At 38.8% G+C, this 18,636-nt stretch overlaps 2 protein-coding genes across 2 annotated transcripts; one reads left to right on the forward strand and one right to left on the reverse strand.

Moving 5' to 3' along the window:
• LOC109718017 (probable sulfate transporter 3.4) lies at positions 793-6,493 on the forward strand. The gene is made up of 13 exons (XM_020243997.1): positions 793-1,246; positions 1,820-1,868; positions 2,097-2,304; positions 2,634-2,805; positions 2,894-2,959; positions 3,707-3,820; positions 3,955-4,071; positions 4,438-4,564; positions 4,659-4,945; positions 5,300-5,490; positions 5,677-5,762; positions 5,864-5,940; positions 6,038-6,493. Exons 1-13 carry the CDS (start codon positions 902-904, stop codon positions 6,179-6,181), a joined length of 1,983 nt encoding a protein of 660 aa, XP_020099586.1. The 5' UTR covers positions 793-901; the 3' UTR covers positions 6,182-6,493.
• LOC109718280 (heat shock 70 kDa protein 15-like) lies at positions 7,104-13,979 on the reverse strand. Its single transcript, XM_020244438.1, has 10 exons — positions 13,807-13,979; positions 12,365-13,583; positions 11,233-11,454; positions 11,029-11,121; positions 10,422-10,640; positions 9,718-9,912; positions 9,241-9,387; positions 8,749-8,898; positions 8,520-8,650; positions 7,104-7,866 (listed from the first exon to the last, which is right to left on the reverse strand). Exons 2-10 carry the CDS (start codon positions 13,532-13,534, stop codon positions 7,641-7,643), a joined length of 2,553 nt encoding a protein of 850 aa, XP_020100027.1. The 5' UTR covers positions 13,535-13,583; positions 13,807-13,979; the 3' UTR covers positions 7,104-7,640.

Raw genomic sequence — 18,636 nt, forward strand, 5'->3', positions numbered from 1 at the left:
GCCAGGCAACAATTTTTTTTTTTTTTTTTTTTTAGAAAAAAAACTTAACTGAAAATGTGAATCAACTAAGATTCGAATTTGGGATCTCGGATACCAACCACAAAGTCCTTTGCCACTTGCGTTAGGGACGGTCGGTGCCGGACAACAATTTCTCCCTCTCGAGAGAAGGGAGATATATAAAGTTAACATGTTACGACAAACGCACAAACGGAAACGAAATGACGAACACAAAAACAATCAAACCACAAGCAGAAAAATAAAAAAATACAGATTTACGTGGAAAACCCTTTGCAGGGAAAAACCACGGGCGAGGGAGGAGAGATCTTCACTACGGGCTCGGGCCTGTCGGCCCGAGCCCTACGCTACCCACCACAGACATTCATTTTTCCTCCATAATTTTTTTTTTCAAATTGGTCGCACCGCGAAGCTGTCGGCGAGTCGTAAACCCGAACCTGAATCGATAGTAGATTTCGGGTCACATCTAACAGTTAACATTGGTGTGTTTTTATTTTTTATAATTTTCTTTTTGTTTCACTTTTATTTTTCATTTATATTTTTATAAAAGAAAAATCTATACGGCACAGATAGGCGCCACGTGGGAGAGTCTGTTCACGTGGCGCCTATCGGAGCCCGGGGCTCCAACAAGGCTCCCACGCGGCGCCCTACTGGAGCCCGGGGCTACAACAATTTGCTGGAGCTCCGGGCTCTAGGAAATTGTTTTTCCCTCCACCACCACCCTCTCCCACTCCCTCTCCCTCTCCCTCTCACTCTATAAGTAGTCCACCACTCCCCATCTTGTTCCTCAAACCTTCAAGTTCCCTCTTCTTGTATGATCTTCTCCAGTATATTGTAATATAATAAAATAATAGTATAAGCTCCCTCTCCTTCAAAAAAGAAATTAATGGGTGGAAGCTCTAACAGAGTAGAGAGCTTCCCAGATGCTCTAGACCTTGAATCAGCTTCTCCAGTGGAGAAAAGCCCTTCAACTCCACAGCCCTTGGAGATCCATAAGGTCCCTTTGCCTCAGAAAAAGACCACTTTTCAATCCCTGAAGCAGAGGCTCAGTGAAGTGTTCTTCCCTGATGATCCCCTCCACCAGTTCAAGAACCAACCTCTGCTCAAAAAGCTGATTCTGGGACTTCAGTATTTCTTCCCAATATTTCACTGGGGTTCTGAGTACAGCCTGCAGCTTCTTAAGTCTGATGCAGTCTCAGGCCTCACCATTGCCAGCTTGGCCATTCCACAAGTATGCGTGAAGCTGCCACCTTTTCATTCAACTTTTTTTTTTTTTTTTTGGTTTTCAAATCTCAATTTGTTGTAATTTTTAGCTCGAATTTAGTTCACTAAATACTAACGTATTATTAATGTAGAAGTGATGTGACATCTTAATCATTACTGTCACCAATCGCAACACTGTCGCATCACTTTCTACATTAAAGACGTATCAATATATAAACAACTAAATTAAATCGTGAAACTTTACTATAATAATTCAGAAAGTACGAACTATTTTTTTTGTATAATATTTCTTTCACATGTCATTATTGAAAATGTAGTTTCTGACAAAAATACCCTAATTGGCTTCGTATGAAAATTTGCAGGGGCCTAAATATATAAATAACTTGTCACTACAAGTATTTGTGGGGTATTTGATCTTTGCAAATAGTTGCACAAGAATAAGAAGTTGGTTTGTTTAAGCTAGCTTGCTAAGTGTTTTCTTTCCTTCTTTACTGATGTTCTCACTTGAGATGAATGAATATTTGATACAAAGCAATACCATCTGCAGCTGTCTTATTACATTTTTTTTTTTTTTTAACAGGGGATCAGCTATGCAAAGCTTGCAAATTTGCCTCCCATTATTGGCTTATGTGAGTAAATTAATATTGTTATTCTTTTCTAGAAACTATTACTTCGAACACTAGAGCTTATGCTAGACTGTTGTTCGAGTTGAGATATTCAAGAAATGCAATACAGACAGAAGTTTCAAATTAAAGTTTCTGTTTTTGAGGCACAGAAAGCTCAATTCAACTGCTTTGATGAATTAAGCTCATTCTCCTGATCTCATGAAATCGATTCGGTTCGGTTTGGTTCGACAGATTCGAGCTTTGTGCCGCCATTGATCTACTCAGTTCTTGGGAGCTCAAGAGATCTAGCAGTTGGTCCAGTGTCAATTGCATCACTAGTGATGGGCTCCATGCTAAGAGAGATGGTCTCACCTGATCACCAGCCTATGCTCTATCTCCAACTTGCATTCACATCCACCTTTTTTGCTGGTGTTTTCCAAGCCTCATTAGGCTTCCTTAGGTAACTGATTCTATGCTTACACTTTAACTTATTCTAAGCCCACTCTCTCACCAAATAAGTTCTTTCCTTGATGCACATTTCAGTTATTTGTTAATCATGCATTTTTGTGTTAGTTGGAATATATATATCCCCACTAACATGAGAATAATTAACTTTTTATCTCGTCACCAACCATAACTAAGGCAGTTGATTAAAAACTTGATGATTGGTGCATGAGGCTCCAAGTTCGAAACCTACTTACTTCACATTTCTAATAAAAAGGAAAAGAAATGAACAAAACGGGTATATTTCTTTTCTTGTCGATTCTGATGTGCTTTACGTCGATTCAGGCTGGGTTTCATCGTAGATTTTCTATCGAAACCGACGCTGGTCGGATTCATGGGCGGCGCGGCAGTTATTGTATCTCTTCAACAGTTGAAGGGCTTGCTTGGCATAGTTCACTTCACTACTAAGATGGGCTTCATTCCTGTGATGGTATCAGTTTTTGAACATAGAAAAGAAGTAAGCAAAACCCTAGAAATATACAAAATGATATCTTATTCTCTTATAAATTAATTGTATCTTCATATTTCTTCTTATATTAATGCAGTGGGCTTGGCAAACTATTCTTATGGGGACCTCATTCTTGGTTTTCTTATTGATTACAAGGCATATAGTAAGCTCCTGCAGATCTTTTTATCCTTTTTGATCTTGTGTAGCTTTTGATTTAATAAAAAGTAATTAGGGTGGTAATTGAAACCCTAGGGGTGCTTTATATATATGTTCTTTTGGTGGACCCTAAGTTGCGTGCCACTTAAAAAAGGAATTCAAGTCCACTGAAGTATTACTGGTTAATAGAAGATGATTAACCTTAACCTCCCATTTTGGTGGGTCCATTAGCCATAATAGAGTGGGAAATTAGTACTATTAAATAAAGAGGATTTTGCAAAAGCTGGCCTCAAGATTTTTAAAATTACCCAATTAAATCACTTTTGTTTTTAACAAAAGGAGCATATTTTGTTTCTTGTGGACTATGGCCTTAGGTAGAATAAATTCTCCATATAAAAAAGCAGCACTCAGGAAGCTAAAATTAATTTCTGTGCAATCTGAAAATTTTTTAAAATTTCTTTTACAATATTCAAATTAAAAAACCCACTAGATGGGCCAGGCCATATCAGGCCCATTAAAACCAAGGTGTGAATTTCAAATCGAACTATGAAGTAGCCCAATAGCCCCTTATAGACTACAAGGCCCAATGATATTATTAGGCCCACTAATCGATTCGGCCCGACCCATATCTGATGTTAAATTTTAGGAAAATAAAGCATACTAAAATTCATTCTACTTTTTAATTGCTATAATTTTTTTTTTTCTAATTTTTTGTTTATTTAGAGTATAATAGTGAATTTACTACATGATTCAGAGCATGAGGAAGCCAAAGCTTTTCTGGGTATCAGCAGCAGCTCCTTTAGCTTCTGTGATCCTCTCCACCACCATTTCCTTTATAGTTAAAGCTCAATACCATGGAATCAGTGTAGTAAGTACTTTTCTCCTTTCTTTCTCCTCTCTGTTTTTTAATGTGCCTTTTTTTCTTAATTAATATTTAATTTGGTCAATTTGTAATCAAGTATAGAATATATTTCTAATTGTTTTTAAGTTCTGCTGTGACAGATTGGGCATCTGCAAAAAGGAGTGAACCCTCCCTCAGTCAACATGCTGTTTTTCCAGGGCTCTTTTCTGGGCCTTGCTATTAAGACAGGAATTGTCACAGGCATCTTAGCACTCACTGTAAGGAGACATATTCTCTAGACTCAGCACTTTTCTCTTTTTAAGAGCTCTCTCAAGCTAATGATATGACCAAGTGAGAGAAACCTGCTATGTTCTCTGTATGCCTGCTTGCTTGGCATCAATAAGCAGAAAAAAAAAATTTAAAAATTTTGGCTGTCGCGTGAAGCTGAAGAAAAAGTTTATTAATCTTAAATCTTTATCGTACGTCCAATTTAAAGCTTCTGCTTCTGATAAAAGCTAGATGAAGTTAGTAGTGCTTCCTCATGCAGCTTTATCAAACAACACTTCTATAAAACTTCCTAGTATGTTGAAAGATGTACATTGGGCTTCCCCACGCAGTTTTTTTTAATAAAAATTCGATTACAGGAAGGAATAGCTGTAGGAAGAACATTTGCTTCTCTAAAGAACTACCAAATTGATGGAAACAAAGAGATGATGGCTATAGGAATCATGAACATGGCTGGGTCTTGTGCTTCATGCTATGTTACCACAGGTAATGCATATAAATATGTAACTTCGTTTTCCGACAGTATCCTTATTTTATAATTCTGATTTTATCACTGACGAATTTATTTTCTTCTTTTTAGGATCGTTTTCTCGGTCGGCGGTGAACTACAATGCGGGGTCGAAGACTGCAGTGTCTAACATAGTGATGGCGTCTGCCGTCCTCATCACGATGCTGTTCCTCATGCCACTGTTTTATCACACCCCGAACGTGATCCTATCGGCGATCATTATCACCGCGGTGATCGGTCTCATCGATTTCCGTGGGGCTGCGCGGCTGTGGAAGGTCGACAAGCTCGACTTCCTCGCCTGCGTGAGTGCATTCTTTGGCGTTCTCTTCATCTCGGTGCAGATGGGCCTAGCAATAGCAGTAAGCACTCTCAATATATATATAAATTACATCTTAAACCCGAAAAAAAAGAAAAGAAAGATAGTCTAGGAATAGTCTCAGACAAACCTCTCTAGCAACTGATAATTGTATTAAAAACCTCTAGAGTTGTAAAGTACCATAAATGTCATTGTACTCATATTGAAGCACCTGAAAAAATATATGTATGCTTGTGATTTTCATCAAACTATTGATGGTATATATGATATTTTTGAATTTCTGAGAGGTATATGATGAGATTGCGCTATTTATTGGCGAGAGAAAAAGGAAAATGAAGCAACTGTGAATTAAACATAATTGTGTGATTAACATTATACTTTTTAAATTTTTCTGCAGGTGGGTATCTCCATGTTGAAAATTTTAATACATGTGACAAGGCCAAACACAGTGATTAAGGGGATAATCCCAGGGACCCAAAACTATAGAAACATAGGGCATTACAGAGAGGCCATGAGGGTTCCTTCTGTCCTGATTCTGGGCATTGAGTCCCCCATCTACTTTGCCAATTCCATGTATCTTCAAGAGAGGTGGGTCTCTTTATAATGAAGGTCTTGTTATTACCTTTTTTTTTTCTGTTCCTTTTTTTTTTTCAAGAAACTACAGGTACTTGTTAGGCAAAAAGAACGATTTCATATTAAGTTATATATAGTAGCTGATTTTTCAAAGATATATTGCGCTAAAATTTTAATCACTATTTTCTTAACTATAAGCAGGATATTGAGATGGGTGAGAGAGGAAGAAGAGTGGGCCCTGAAGATGAACCAGAGCTCCATCAAATGTGTTGTTTTGGACATGGGTGGTAAGTGACTACTATATATCAATAAAATTTACAACATTTACGTAGATTTCGCCTATAATCAATGCCAAACTAAGCTAATAACAAGGATTTCAATCCCACAGCCGTAACGTCGATCGACACGAGCGGCATGGACGCACTCACGGAGCTAAAGAAGGCCCTTGACAAAAGATCTCTCGAGGTACCTGGAAAAAGAAAACTTAATTTCGAGATCACGGATATGTGTTAGCTAGAGTAATGCAGAATAAATGACACGATTATTTGTTTGATTTGTGCAGTTTGTGCTAGCAAATCCTGTTGGAAACGTACTCGAAAAGCTCTCTCAATCAGAGACGTTGGAGAAACTCGGATCGGATCGAATATACATGACTGTGGGAGAAGCCGTTTCTGCAGTTTCCTCCACATACAAAGTCCAGGTGTAGAAAACCAACTAGTGTTGCTCGTCTAACAATAAATTTTAACCAAAGCGGAAAAAGAGCTTCTGAGAGAAGCTAGAAGAGTAACATAGAGGATTTGTCGCTTAATATCTATAGTCAAGTTACACAGAAAATTTATGCAGTTTCCTTTGTAGTTGAGCTCTTCTAAGAAGAGATTTTTGATAAAGGAGGATTATAGATAAAAAGATGCTTTGTAGCCCTTAAGGCAATGTTAGTTGTTGCTACTTTTCTTAGCGAAGTGTACAATAAATTCTCCTTCAACACATTGTTTTTAATTTCTTGCTTCATAGAGATTTACTTGCTTTGTTTCTACATCTATAATTCAAATGTCACAACTATACTCTACTTGCTTGTTTCTACATCGATAATTCAAATTTCACAACTATACTCTCCTGCGTAGAAAGTAATGTTAAAACATATAGCTATCTCTTCCCTCTTATTTTTCTTTTTTATTTTTTATTGGATCCTCTATTATCATCACAGCAGAATACGTTAAGCAGCCTTTCCCTACTCGAAATTCTCTTCTAAATTTTTCATACGCATATATCTAATAACTACAAAGATCATCTAAGTAGAACACAAAATTTACGACCCACTAACACCACCACGATATAAAGGAAAACATACAAGCAAGCACCAACTGGAGAAATATAATCAATTAGCGAACACACTTAACAGAGGTCAACATGTTATTCTAAAAAATTGTAGGCGCACAAGAGTAGATGTTCCAAAAGAGTTTGAAGCTTTTACTGTTTATATGGGAAAGCCCTCAAGCATACATAAGCCAATAGGCGAAACTGAAAAAACAAGGAGGCAGCAAACAACATAGATTGCGACGACGAAGTAACATTATTCATGAGTAGATGCATTAGATTTAATCAATTACACTACAAAACAACGAACAGCATGCACTCAAAACAAACTTTAACTCAGTTCAATACAATTTCTAAATTATCAAGCAAAATCCTGAGTAACAAATTTTATCAGCCCAAAGAGGCATCAAAAGCGCACAGAACAATTTGCCACCAAGGCCAACTTCATCAGCTTTCCAAGATCACAATAAAAATGGACCGTTCATCACATAGCCTTCACAAGTAGCTCCCAATCGGGAGAGTGAACCATAAAAACGAACCAAGTTGTTTCCACCTAATCTTTGCCCCAACCAAAACTAAGGCTGTTCCACACCCTACTGCATACATTTTTATCCTATAATTTCTTTCAAAAGATGAAGAAAGAGTGAGAAGTTCAAATCAAAACATACAAGCCCAGGAGGTAAAATTCCTTTTTTTTCTCTTAACTTCCACTCCATGCAGAGAATTGACCTTGATAACTAAATTGACTATTTTTTCGCGCGAAGATTAAGACAGAATTACTTTAGCAAACTGTAAAGGGGAAATAAAAAGAAAGAAAAAAAAAAGACACTTCGGCGAGAGATTTTGCTGCGCTATGCTGTGGAGGGATTGTTGGTGGTAGATCCCTCGGGTTTGTCGGTCTCCATTGGCTCGCCAGCTGGCGGGGCTTGGCCGCCTGTCTCGCTGGCCGCACTGTCTCCTTGAGGCGGCTGCTGCTTACTTTCCTGAGGTTGAGCTGCGGGTGGTGCATCCGATGGAGGTGGCGTCTGCGGCTTGGCCGGAGGGGGACGTGGCTTTGTCATTATCGGCCTGCAAAACCTGTTGAAAACACAATGGATTTAGAACTAGTTTATAGGGGTAGTGCTTGCCATTTGGATTATGAATCTATTTAATTTTGCATCAATATAAATATTTTAGTTACTGTTCGATTGACAAATTTTCTTGTGATTTACAATGGTGGTCCGTTCGGTTCCTCATTGAATGCTTTTTGAATTTTGGTAGAAAATCGTTTTTCATATTTCACGAAAACACTTGTTAACACTTAACGCCTATTTTCATTCTCTCCCCCGTGGAGACCAAAAATGAAACGAAAATTCTAGCAAACCAAACACAACACCCAAAGACATTTTACTTTATGCGAAACCAACTTGAAAAGGAGAATCCACACTAAGTTAGCTTTTGTTTGGTCCTATTCTGGTGTGGTTTGCTCTTATGCAGTACTTTGGCTCAGTCACTTTGTTTATCAAAATATAGAACTAAGGGCTTCTGTTGTCACCAACAAATTATAAAACCATAACAAAAGCATAGTAGATCGTACTAAAAAGCACCAAAATATGACAAAAACCATATCTGCAATTGTAATATGACAAAATGAAATTCTCTCTACTTAATATATGATTAACCAACAAATATTACAAAAACATTTCTCATGGATTTGATGGTCAATTCATAAATTTAATTATTTTCATTACCTGTCAAGTGTTTCGGCTTTCCTCTTCACATCAGCAGATCGAAGAATTGGAGTGGCGTGCTTAGGCAGAGCATCCTGCTGCTGGTTCTTCTCTCTCAACCAAGCTTCGGCCTCAGAGCACTCATTGATGACCTATAAGTGAATATATAGTTTAATAGGGGAGTTTACATAAAATATCTGAAAAGAATAAGATGGAGAGGCATTAATGAATATACACTTAAACAGAGTACCTTCTGCTTCTCCTCTATGTCGATGTGCTCAAATTTGGGATCTTTAGACAGGGCCGCCTCCCTGAAGCTATTAATACAATAAGCGAGTTGGTCTATGGCCGGGCCCCTCTCTGTCCACTCTTTATGGCGATCTTCAATAGGGTCACCTTGCTGCACTTTGAAATCCTAGTTAGCTATATATCCACTTATAGGGCAAAGCCAATAAGGGGCCAGTGCAAACAAGTGAAACTGAGTAATATGCCAGAAGTTGGTATTTGCATGTGCCCCACAAAAACTGTATTTATTCACATTCAGGGCCCTGCCAGATTTTTTTTCTTTTTCTTTTTCTTTTTTTTTTTAGCATATTGCCTTGGCACATACTAATGAGCAAGGTTTTCGCAGGCACATATGAAAGTACCAACTTTGCACAAGAATGAGCAATTTCACATATTTATAGGGGTATATATGCCCAAGGAAACCCAAAAGACTGTAGCACAGATAGCGAAACTGTACCTTTTTGAGTTCCTCAAGCTTGGCAACATAAACACCCTTTGTTTCATCCTCTCCATCTTCATAGAGCCAATCCTCAACTTCCTGAAGCTTTGATATGAACTGTTCCTTCTCCGGTGCTGTCACGAAATCGTTGTACTTGTCATAAAGCTAACACAAAACAAGAAAATACCCAGATCAGATCAAGTTCAATGCTATAGTACAGGGTAAAATAGGTGAAATAACTAAATAATAAAGAGACCTATACATATATAACCATGTGAGGTTATCAAGTTACGCATACATCCTGCACGTACTTAATTGGCAAGTGCTCCTCTTTAAATTTCCTTTTTTCTTAATCAAAAACCAGCTTTCAGATGGCACATACGAAAATCCAGAGTTTTACAGGGCCATATGTGAAGAGAAATAATTATGCACGTATATATACATATACATGTTTAAAAGTCCCCATTTAATAAAGGGTTCAGAAATGAATGGCACCTTATTTCGCATATCATAAACATAAGCCTCCACAGCATTCTTCTTGTCCTTGGTCTCTTCCATTACTCGATCTTGAAGGGCCATTTCAAATTCCTTTTCCACGGCCTTTTGAACATCTTCAGCAGCCATTCCACCATAAACTATTTCAGATATAGGCACATTTGTTTTCCTTACCTTCTTCTTTGGAAGCTCAACCTGCACGACAAATAAAATCATCAGTAACGGTGCTTGTTTTCATGAGAAATATTTGGATTGCAATATTTATCTTTACACAAAAACTCTTCATCAATAACTATAAACTCCTTCCCAGCTTTTCAAACATCAGATTACAGAGAAGTGATAAGCCAACTAAAACCTACATATACTCGCATACGTAGAGGTGCAACATACCTTTTCACATATATACTCCTGCAAAATCCGAATTTCTCAATATACCCTTCCAAAACTCTATTTCTTACATGTACACTTCTATACTTGCAGAAAGCGACCTTCTTTGAAAACAACTCACCCGCATTACTTCTTTTTTATTATTATATTGTTTTCTTTTTTTTGAGGGGGAGGTTTACAAACTCCATTTCTGAGGTCATAAATAAAAATTCAAAACTTCAAAGGGTAAGTATGTAAACAGATCATTTTGCAGGAGTACATAATAATGACCCCTAACCTACAACAGCAATGACAAGCAGAGGTATCGATGAACACACCTTGGCATCAGTTTCCATTCGCGCAGGCTTTTCTTCAGGATCCGCTGCACCATTTTCTGTCCCGTTAGCACTATCATCTGGAATACTCTTATCTTCCTGCATGTTTATGTCAGTCCCTGCAGTAGAGTCTTGAGGTGTATCATCAGTATCCATTTTTGTAGCTTCCTTTGGCTGGTCATTCACAGCTGATACTGGAACTTCAACTTCCTCTTCCAGCATCTGTAAAAACCCAAAAATAAAAAATATATAAAATAAAATAAAACATTCAGAGCACTCATTCAAGGACGCAAGTGCTGGACTATCTAATTTCACCTACTTATATAATATCCTACCTGCAAACTGTCAAGCTGATTATTTGTATACCCATAAACTCAGAATTTCCCATATATTCAAAAACTTAATTTCTGATATGTATATGGTACACGCATTAACTTTCAGAAGTATTCCTCTTTGAAAAAAAAAATTCATATACAAAACTACCTCCAACTCTAGCAGAACAAGGGACAAAGGTATAAATGAAACTTCAGATTTTACACTTACATATACATGAGAAAATAAATAAGCAGGGATATACATGTAACCCATAGTTTCTGAAATCCGCACTTACAGTTGCTGACTCGATAGAAACAATGCCATGAAGATTCAAACGAACTTTGACTTTCAGTTTAGCCTTTCCACCCTTAGATTGAAATGGACCAATCTGTACAGAGTAAACATGGAATAAGTAATCAGCAACTCGATAACATATCATGGACATCAATGTGATATAGCATTAGTGTTCATACAAATAGAGGAAATTCTTGGTGCTTACTGTGTATGTGCTGATCTTTAATGGATGACCCTCAAGATCAGCATACATGACATCAACAGAAAAAGTGCTAGACCTATAGAATGTAAGGGCTTTGACACTAGGAATTGGATTCCATTTGGGGAATACAACTGTACTCTGCTGGTTCTCCGTTGCTCCACTCTGAGAATCTGGGGCAGATCCTTTCCACGATAAGGCAATTGGGAAAGGAAAGCTATCTAGGACCTGCAAAATACAGGGGGAAAAAGATTATAATAATAAACAAAGAAGAAAGGTAGTTCACAATACTTTGATATAGTGATATAGATATATCACTATGCAATATCATCTTAATTTTAATCTATGCCACAATAAAAATATGAATTCAATATTGTCCTTCACATCTCTATTTATAACATATATACCCTTATACTTTGTTCTTACAACATTTTCTCTCCCTAAAAAGACGTTCTAATATAAAACCAATTACCTGCACACACTGGATGATTCCCAAATTAAGATAAGGTTATTTTCACGAACTACAATGGCATCCAGATTCTACGGTATAGACATGTAATTAGATGATTTTGCAAGGATCTATATGGCATATTAAGCAAAACTATGTCATGCTATTAGTCATATAGAGGAAACATAAGATCCATGGGCTAGAAATAGACATAGAATGTTTATGAAGAAAAATGCCCGAACAAAATTCTCCAAATGTTCTAGAGTCTAACATGCTTCAAAGACGACAGGCACAAATCAGAATACTCGACAATATCAAATCCCACTTTACAAGTCAATGGTGCTTTCCAGATTAAACACAAAAACAATGTGTAGCCCTGCACTTTGCAGATCAAGAACGAAACAATATGCTAATAGGGACAATCCTCACAAAGGAGAAGGCCAAATTCATTCGATATTCTTATTATCCTTATCATTAAGAAGTTATCATGATAAGAGAAAGAAAAGGACTGCGAACCATACCCAGTGTGTGCAGACAACAAAGAAACCAACATTTTATGTTCCAAATGACATGGACTTCTTTAAAGTCGTATTAAAGCAATATAACCAAAAGGCCAAAAATCGAAAATATGGAATGGAAAAGGAACAAATATATAAAACTTATTAAATGATGAAATGCAGGAGTTCACACCTGGAACTCCCGAACTCTGAATGTAGGACTAAGCATGGCACACTGAAGAGCGCATCCCCTGGCAACACTTTCACTTGCGTTCATCGTACGCCTTGGCTCTTTTCCGAAGAACTCCGTCAATATCTTCATAATTGCCGGAACACGTGACCCAGATCCCACAACCTCCACCGAATGAACATCCTGCACACTCAGCCCTGCTTCCTTAATCGCCCTCTCCAATGGCCCCTTCACCCTCTCCAATATCGGTGCACTTATCTTCTCAAACTCCTCCCTCTTAATAAACCCCTTCACATCCTTCTCGTCCATCAAGCACTCTATACTTAGCGGTGCCTCAGGATTCGCACTCAGCACCTTCTTCAGCTTCTCACATGCCACGCGGAGCCGCAAACAAGCACGCGCATTCTGATACACGTCGATCTTGTACTGCTCTTTGAACTTGGCCGCAAAATGCTTAAAAAGGGCCTCATCAAAATCGCGCCCGCCAAGTGATCTATCATATGCATGAGAGAGGATCTTAAGCTGACCTTTCTTAAAGGCCGCAATGCAGACCTGCATGCTCGCATGCCCGACATCGACGAACGCCACATTCAACTGATCGTTCTCCGGAAGGTCGGTTTTGTAAATGCCATAGGCCAACGCTGTAGCGGTGGTCTCATGAAACAACCGAAGGGGATGCAACCCTGCAATGGTGGCCGCATCCATCACAGCCCTCCGTTGGAGGTCGGTGAAGTAAACGGGAATTCCGATACAGCAATCGACGACCGGCGCGCCGAGATTCTTCTCAGCGATGCCCTTCAGGTTGGAGAGCACCATGGCCAAAATCTGGGTCGGGGTGAAGGCCCTCTGCTCGCCGAGGTACGACACGTGGACCAACGGGAACCCGTCGGGGCCCTCGGTCACCTTGAAGGGTAAAGTTTCTAGGTCGCGCTGGAGCTCGGGATCGGAGAATTTTCGCCCTACAAGGCGCTTGATCTGGGAGATGGAGTTCTTAGGGTTCATGGTGGAGGAGGCGGCGCCAGTGGCGCCGATGAACCGCTGCTTGTCGCCGAAGCACACGACGACGGGGGTCTCGCGCTTCGACTCCTCGTTGAGCACCACGTCGATCCCGCGCTGGCGCGCCACCGCCACAATCCCGCTCTCGTTCCCCACATCGAATCCCACCACGCTCATCTTCTCCAAGGTAGCGAATCACTCCCTCCCACGCTTCAAACAACGAGATCTGTGCCCATCAATGCATCAAAACAACAAAAAATGGGAGAAAATTCAGCTCGAATGCATCGAAAACATAAATTGAAGCCCGATTACGACGACAATAGCAGCGATGAGAGATCGAACGACGATTATCCACGGTGTTACGCCCGTAGATCGATCGAATTAGATCAAAATTTAGCTCTTAAGGAGGCGAAACGATGAGATCGAAGAAGAATAAAGAGGATTCATACCCTTTAGATGCCGCAGAGATTTGATCTGCAGGGCAGTTCCCGAACTATACTTGTGAGAACAGCTCTCTCGATCGAATGGGTTCTACCTCCGTCCCTCTCTCTCGAAACGTCTCGGGCTTTTCCGTTTATGAACAAACAAAGGCGAAGAAGCGAGAAGGGCGGTAGAAATAGTGCGCCGAGGCTTATAGCTTTTTCTAGAACCCTCCATCAAAGTCTGAGGAGAAGTTGTTTCCTGCACCTGGTATATATATTTCTTACACCATTCCATGAAAATTCTTTCGTAGAGCCTTTGTAACATTTAAAAATTACAAATTGTATCCCGCGACCCTGGAGTGAGAGACCCTACAAGTCATTTGATTTGGCGACATAAAACCCCTATTAAAATAAAAGTTTTCATCTGATTACTACTTTGAAAGAGACTTCTAATTGTTGACTGTCTGCGTAAACGTGGCGTACTAGTGGACTAACATTTTATTTTTTTACCCTTTCGATATGGAAAAATGTGACCATCTTTTTAGTCGCTGTGTATTTGTTCGATATTTATTTCTTAGTGGAGAAAGCTTGTCCATTTACACTGAGCCAATGGAGGAAGTTCAAGGTCTTTGAAAAATGGTTATTAATCTAGCCGACACTGGAAAGAGAACTAAAAGCTTAACCCTCTTGTTGGCTGTCTGGTGGGTAGTCTGGATTGAGACGAACAATTTTATCTTTCACGAGCAATCCACGGTTCCTTCTCTCTCGCTGAACCGTGTCAAACGTTTGTTATCCGAGTGAAACAAGCCCTCTACTGTTTACTTACTCTTCTCTCTAGTCTCTTTATCTTAAGTCCCTTTTCCTTTTTTTTTCCTTGCCTTCTATTTCACTTCTTTTTTTTTTTTTTTATTTTTGGTTTTTTTTTTTTTTGTGCTGAAGCTGTGGTTAAAAATGTGATCGGATATATGGTCGTATTCTTGTACTTCTATATATTCACTGTGAATTAATGCATATATATATCAGTGCTTAATTATAACTGTTTATTTATTAAAATTGTTGATTCTATTGATATAAGCGGGCGAAATTTGTAGTGCGGTGTATGATTTAGGATTGAGCCGGCCTGCTTGGTTGGTGTTGAGCTCATTGTAATGTATGGGCGTTTTGGTACCTTAATCTTTAGTTGACTGGTGAGTTGAATTTTGGCANAGGATGATATAGGATGTATTTTTCACGAGCTCTACGATGAATAGGGGTGTAATGTGGGCTGTGCCGGGCCGGCACGGCCCACATTTTCCGGGCCGAACCGGGCTGGAGAGTGGCCCGGCCCGGCCCGTGGCTAAATCCGGGCCGGGCCGTGCCGGGCCCGAACTCCCTACCATCCGGCCCAGTACGGCCCCTGGGCACGGAAGGCACGGGCCGTGCCTGGCCGGGTCGTGCTCCGGGCCGGCTCCTTTTTTTATTTTTTTAAAAATGTACATATAATTTAAAAAAATATAAACAATAAATTATATTTATATAAACTGATATTTTGATTAAAAAATTTAAAATTTATAAAAATAATTACAAAAAATAAATATTTAAATTTATTTAATATATTTTTGAATTCTTTTTTTGAAAAAAAAAAAGTTGAGAAGGGTTTTTGGTCCAATGGACAAAATTGCTTTGGTCCATTGGACCAAAATCACTCCTCCCAAGGTCTGCTAGGCAGACCTTGGGAGGAGGGCCAAGCCCTCCGCCCAAGGAGAGCAAACCCCAGGGCCAAGGCAACTTTGCCTTGGGCCTGGGTTCCAGGCCGTGCTGGCCCGGCTGGCATGGCCCAACTGGGGCGTGCCGTGTCGGGCTGCCCGCCTCTCCTTGCCGGGCACGGCCCGCAGCCGTACCAGGCAGGGCGGGCCACGTGCCGCCCGGCCTGTTTTACACCCCTACAAGTGGGGCCCACCTTTTGCGGGTTCCACGTGACATATTCACGTAAAAGTAAGACCTTATATTTCTGCACCCGGCGTATAAATATATCTCGCATCCTTAGATTGATTATACGATAGGGATTACGAAATTATCGGATGTGTTTATAATATTAAAAATCCTAAAGATTAAAAAAACATATATTTTGAATTTTAAAATATCAATCACCAAAAAATGAGCACGGTGCATTAGCCATACGAATACACTGAGTGCAGGCAATAATTTCTTGATTAAGCTATTTGTTACGGGATTAAGCGAATCATAGCCGTATACTACTCTGGTTGTATGGGAAACGGACGGTGGAGATGGGATGATCGGGAGCGGTGGCTGTTCGAGTCGTACGGCCCGTTGTGGAAGGTTCTCGAGGCCTTGGATATGATTCCAGAGGGGTCCATATTAAAATGTAATTAATTAATTAATTAACTACGATTAATTGTAATAAGATTATTATTTGTGTAAATGGTGCTTGATTAAAGAAATTTGGTAATTTAGTGCTTTTTGTGTGTGGGCGTGGATGTTCATGTTAAACAAATTTGGATTTGTTTAACATATTCATGTTAAATGATTATCTCCGTGCATTATACTCTATGTGAGAAGACAAAAGATACGAACATCCTCCCAATGTAACTCATATTTATGTCTCTAAGCTTTAAAACTCGCTAATTTGAAGACTCAACAAACATTTTGGTATGTTCAAATTAAAATAATAATAATAATAGGATTTGTAGTTAAGCTATAGAAGTCGTTTAATTTTTCAAGGAACTTTCTCGTGTCAAATAATGGATTATTTGGAAAATTCAAACCCAAAAGTCCAGAAACCTGTTTTCTAAACGACAAATTATCAATGCCTAATTTTCAGCTATTTGAAAATTGGTCCTTTCTCTCTAAAAAAAAAAAACAGAGGTCCTAAACAGATCCCTTGATAAGCGTGTTATTGGGTATGAAAAATTAAATAAGATTTGAATGTAAAAGGGGGAAAAAAAAGTTCATTCTTTTAGATTTTTCTAAGTTGGAATGCAAGTTTATAATTTGGATACTAACTAACGAGGAAATTAAGTTGTGGAAAATTAAGTTGACTACTATTTCAAACAATTCCTGTATGATTATTAAAATTTTTCTCTTTTTGTTTTTTTAAAAATTTATTCATAGAGTGCAACTTAGTTGAAGAGTTTCTATCCAATACATTACGTAAAATAGAGTGAAAAAAAGAATGCCCAATTAATACAACATTAGAAAGATATATTAATATGGTTTTTTTTTTTTGCATGTGGAATTAAAGTTGTTTATCGTACCAACATGTTTACTAATCAAACTTTACATCAACGGTGTTCATATTTATTAAATCATTGATACAACAAATTCACTTGGGTAGAGAACGAAGGAGATGAATGAATAGGCCCCTCATACGCTACGTTACAAGAGCAATACACGAGCAATACATACACAATTTCACGTCCAAATCAAGTATTGATAACACTAATGAACGAAGTAGGTGATGAGGAGAGCAACAAGCATGAGCACGTAAGCAATCCCCTGATCAATCACCTTGGCATCGATCCGATGCAATACCGCCCCGCCTGCCGACTCCGAGTGGCCGTGCGCGAGCTGCGTCAATCCCGAGATGAACGCAATTGCGAAGAACAGCGCGCACGCCCTCGTCGAACTCATACTCCGATCCCTCGAGAATTACTTGCAAGGCTTATAGTGTAGCTAGCTTTAGTGAGAGAGTTAATGGAGGTGAAGGGCTTAGAACTCAGAAATGGTTTGTGTGGTTGTTGTTGTTGTTGTTGTTGTTGTTGTTGTTGTTGCGGTAGGTGCGTAGGGGGTGTATTTATAGTAATAGTTTGATTATTTTTCTTATTATTTTATGGTTTAGTTTTTTTAATAATTTTTAGGGGAGATGGTTTGGAGTAAGAGTGGGGGATACGAACTAGGGAGCCGGCCGTTGACCGGAGGAACGCGGAGGGGGCGGGAAGGGGGAAGGGCACGTGCCGCGCGTGCGAGGATGGTTCCAAGAATTAGGGTTTCCGCGTAACGGTCAAATTAGGCGACGAAGGGACGAAGAAACAAAGGGCAGGCCCTTTGCCGTTAGATCTCGGTGTTTAATACGTGGGATGAATATGAAAGATGAGCCCACACCTGCTCTTTGCTGCTTAATTATCATCTGATTCTCGTTCTTATTATTGAATTTTAAGCTAAAATTACAAAAATTAATATTCTCCTATCAAAACCTACTTTTTTTTATTTTTGTTGTCATTTAAAAATCAACATTTTGTCCATTTAAAAAATAAAAAATATTCACTTCTGACCCGTCATTAATATTATGTTAGAATTCCGTTTCTATACTGAAAATACTCTTCTATCCCTCATTTCATAGCGCCGCCTCCTTCCTTGGTCTTTGCCGATGACGTCTTGGCTGTGCCGCCTTGCCCTTCTCTGCCAAGTCGCCCTCGTCCATCCCTCCTTTCTACGCCTACATTTATGCCCTCGCTTTTGGTCGGAAAGAAGATGAAAAGAGAGAGGATATTTAATATTTTGGTCATTTTATCAATATAGTTAATATTGTACCTTCGTGAATATTTTTTATTTTTTAATAATGCAAAATATAAATTTTTAAATAATAGGAAAGAAAAGTAAAAAATTAAATTTTGATGGAGAGATTTTCTAGTCTGAATTTTACTTTGCATGAAATTTAATCACCGTGGAATGAGACCATTAAAAGATTCTTAAAATTTTATTTTTGTAATTTTAAAGGTTTAATCTATAATTCTTAAGATGCGATTTAGAACTTTCAAAAATTGTATATAGTTAAAAAAAAAACTAAAAATTACACGCTTTTAGATTATTAATTTCTTACGTAACAAACAACAATCTTGACTTTTGTATTATAGATTT

Source organism: Ananas comosus, linkage group 12 (assembly GCF_001540865.1).
Source record: "Ananas comosus cultivar F153 linkage group 12, ASM154086v1, whole genome shotgun sequence".
Taxonomy (NCBI): domain Eukaryota; kingdom Viridiplantae; phylum Streptophyta; class Magnoliopsida; order Poales; family Bromeliaceae; genus Ananas; species Ananas comosus.

Excerpts from the sequence above, each read along its gene's own strand:
- LOC109718017 (XM_020243997.1), top strand. The coding sequence starts at position 902 with ATGGGTGGAAGCTCTAACAGAGTAGAGAGCTTCCCAGATGCTCTAGAC. Across the intron at positions 3,821-3,954 it reads AATACCATGGAATCAGTGTA|ATTGGGCATCTGCAAAAAGG; the intron begins GTAAGTACTTTT and ends CTGCTGTGACAG. Across the intron at positions 5,941-6,037 it reads TTGACAAAAGATCTCTCGAG|TTTGTGCTAGCAAATCCTGT; the intron begins GTACCTGGAAAA and ends TGATTTGTGCAG.
- LOC109718280 (XM_020244438.1), bottom strand. The coding sequence starts at position 13,534 with ATGAGCGTGGTGGGATTCGATGTGGGGAACGAGAGCGGGATTGTGGCG. Across the intron at positions 8,899-9,240 it reads AGCTTGAGGAACTCAAAAAG|CAAGGTGACCCTATTGAAGA; the intron begins GTACAGTTTCGC and ends TTCAAAGTGCAG. Across the intron at positions 7,867-8,519 it reads AAAGCCGAAACACTTGACAG|GTTTTGCAGGCCGATAATGA; the intron begins GTAATGAAAATA and ends TGTTTTCAACAG.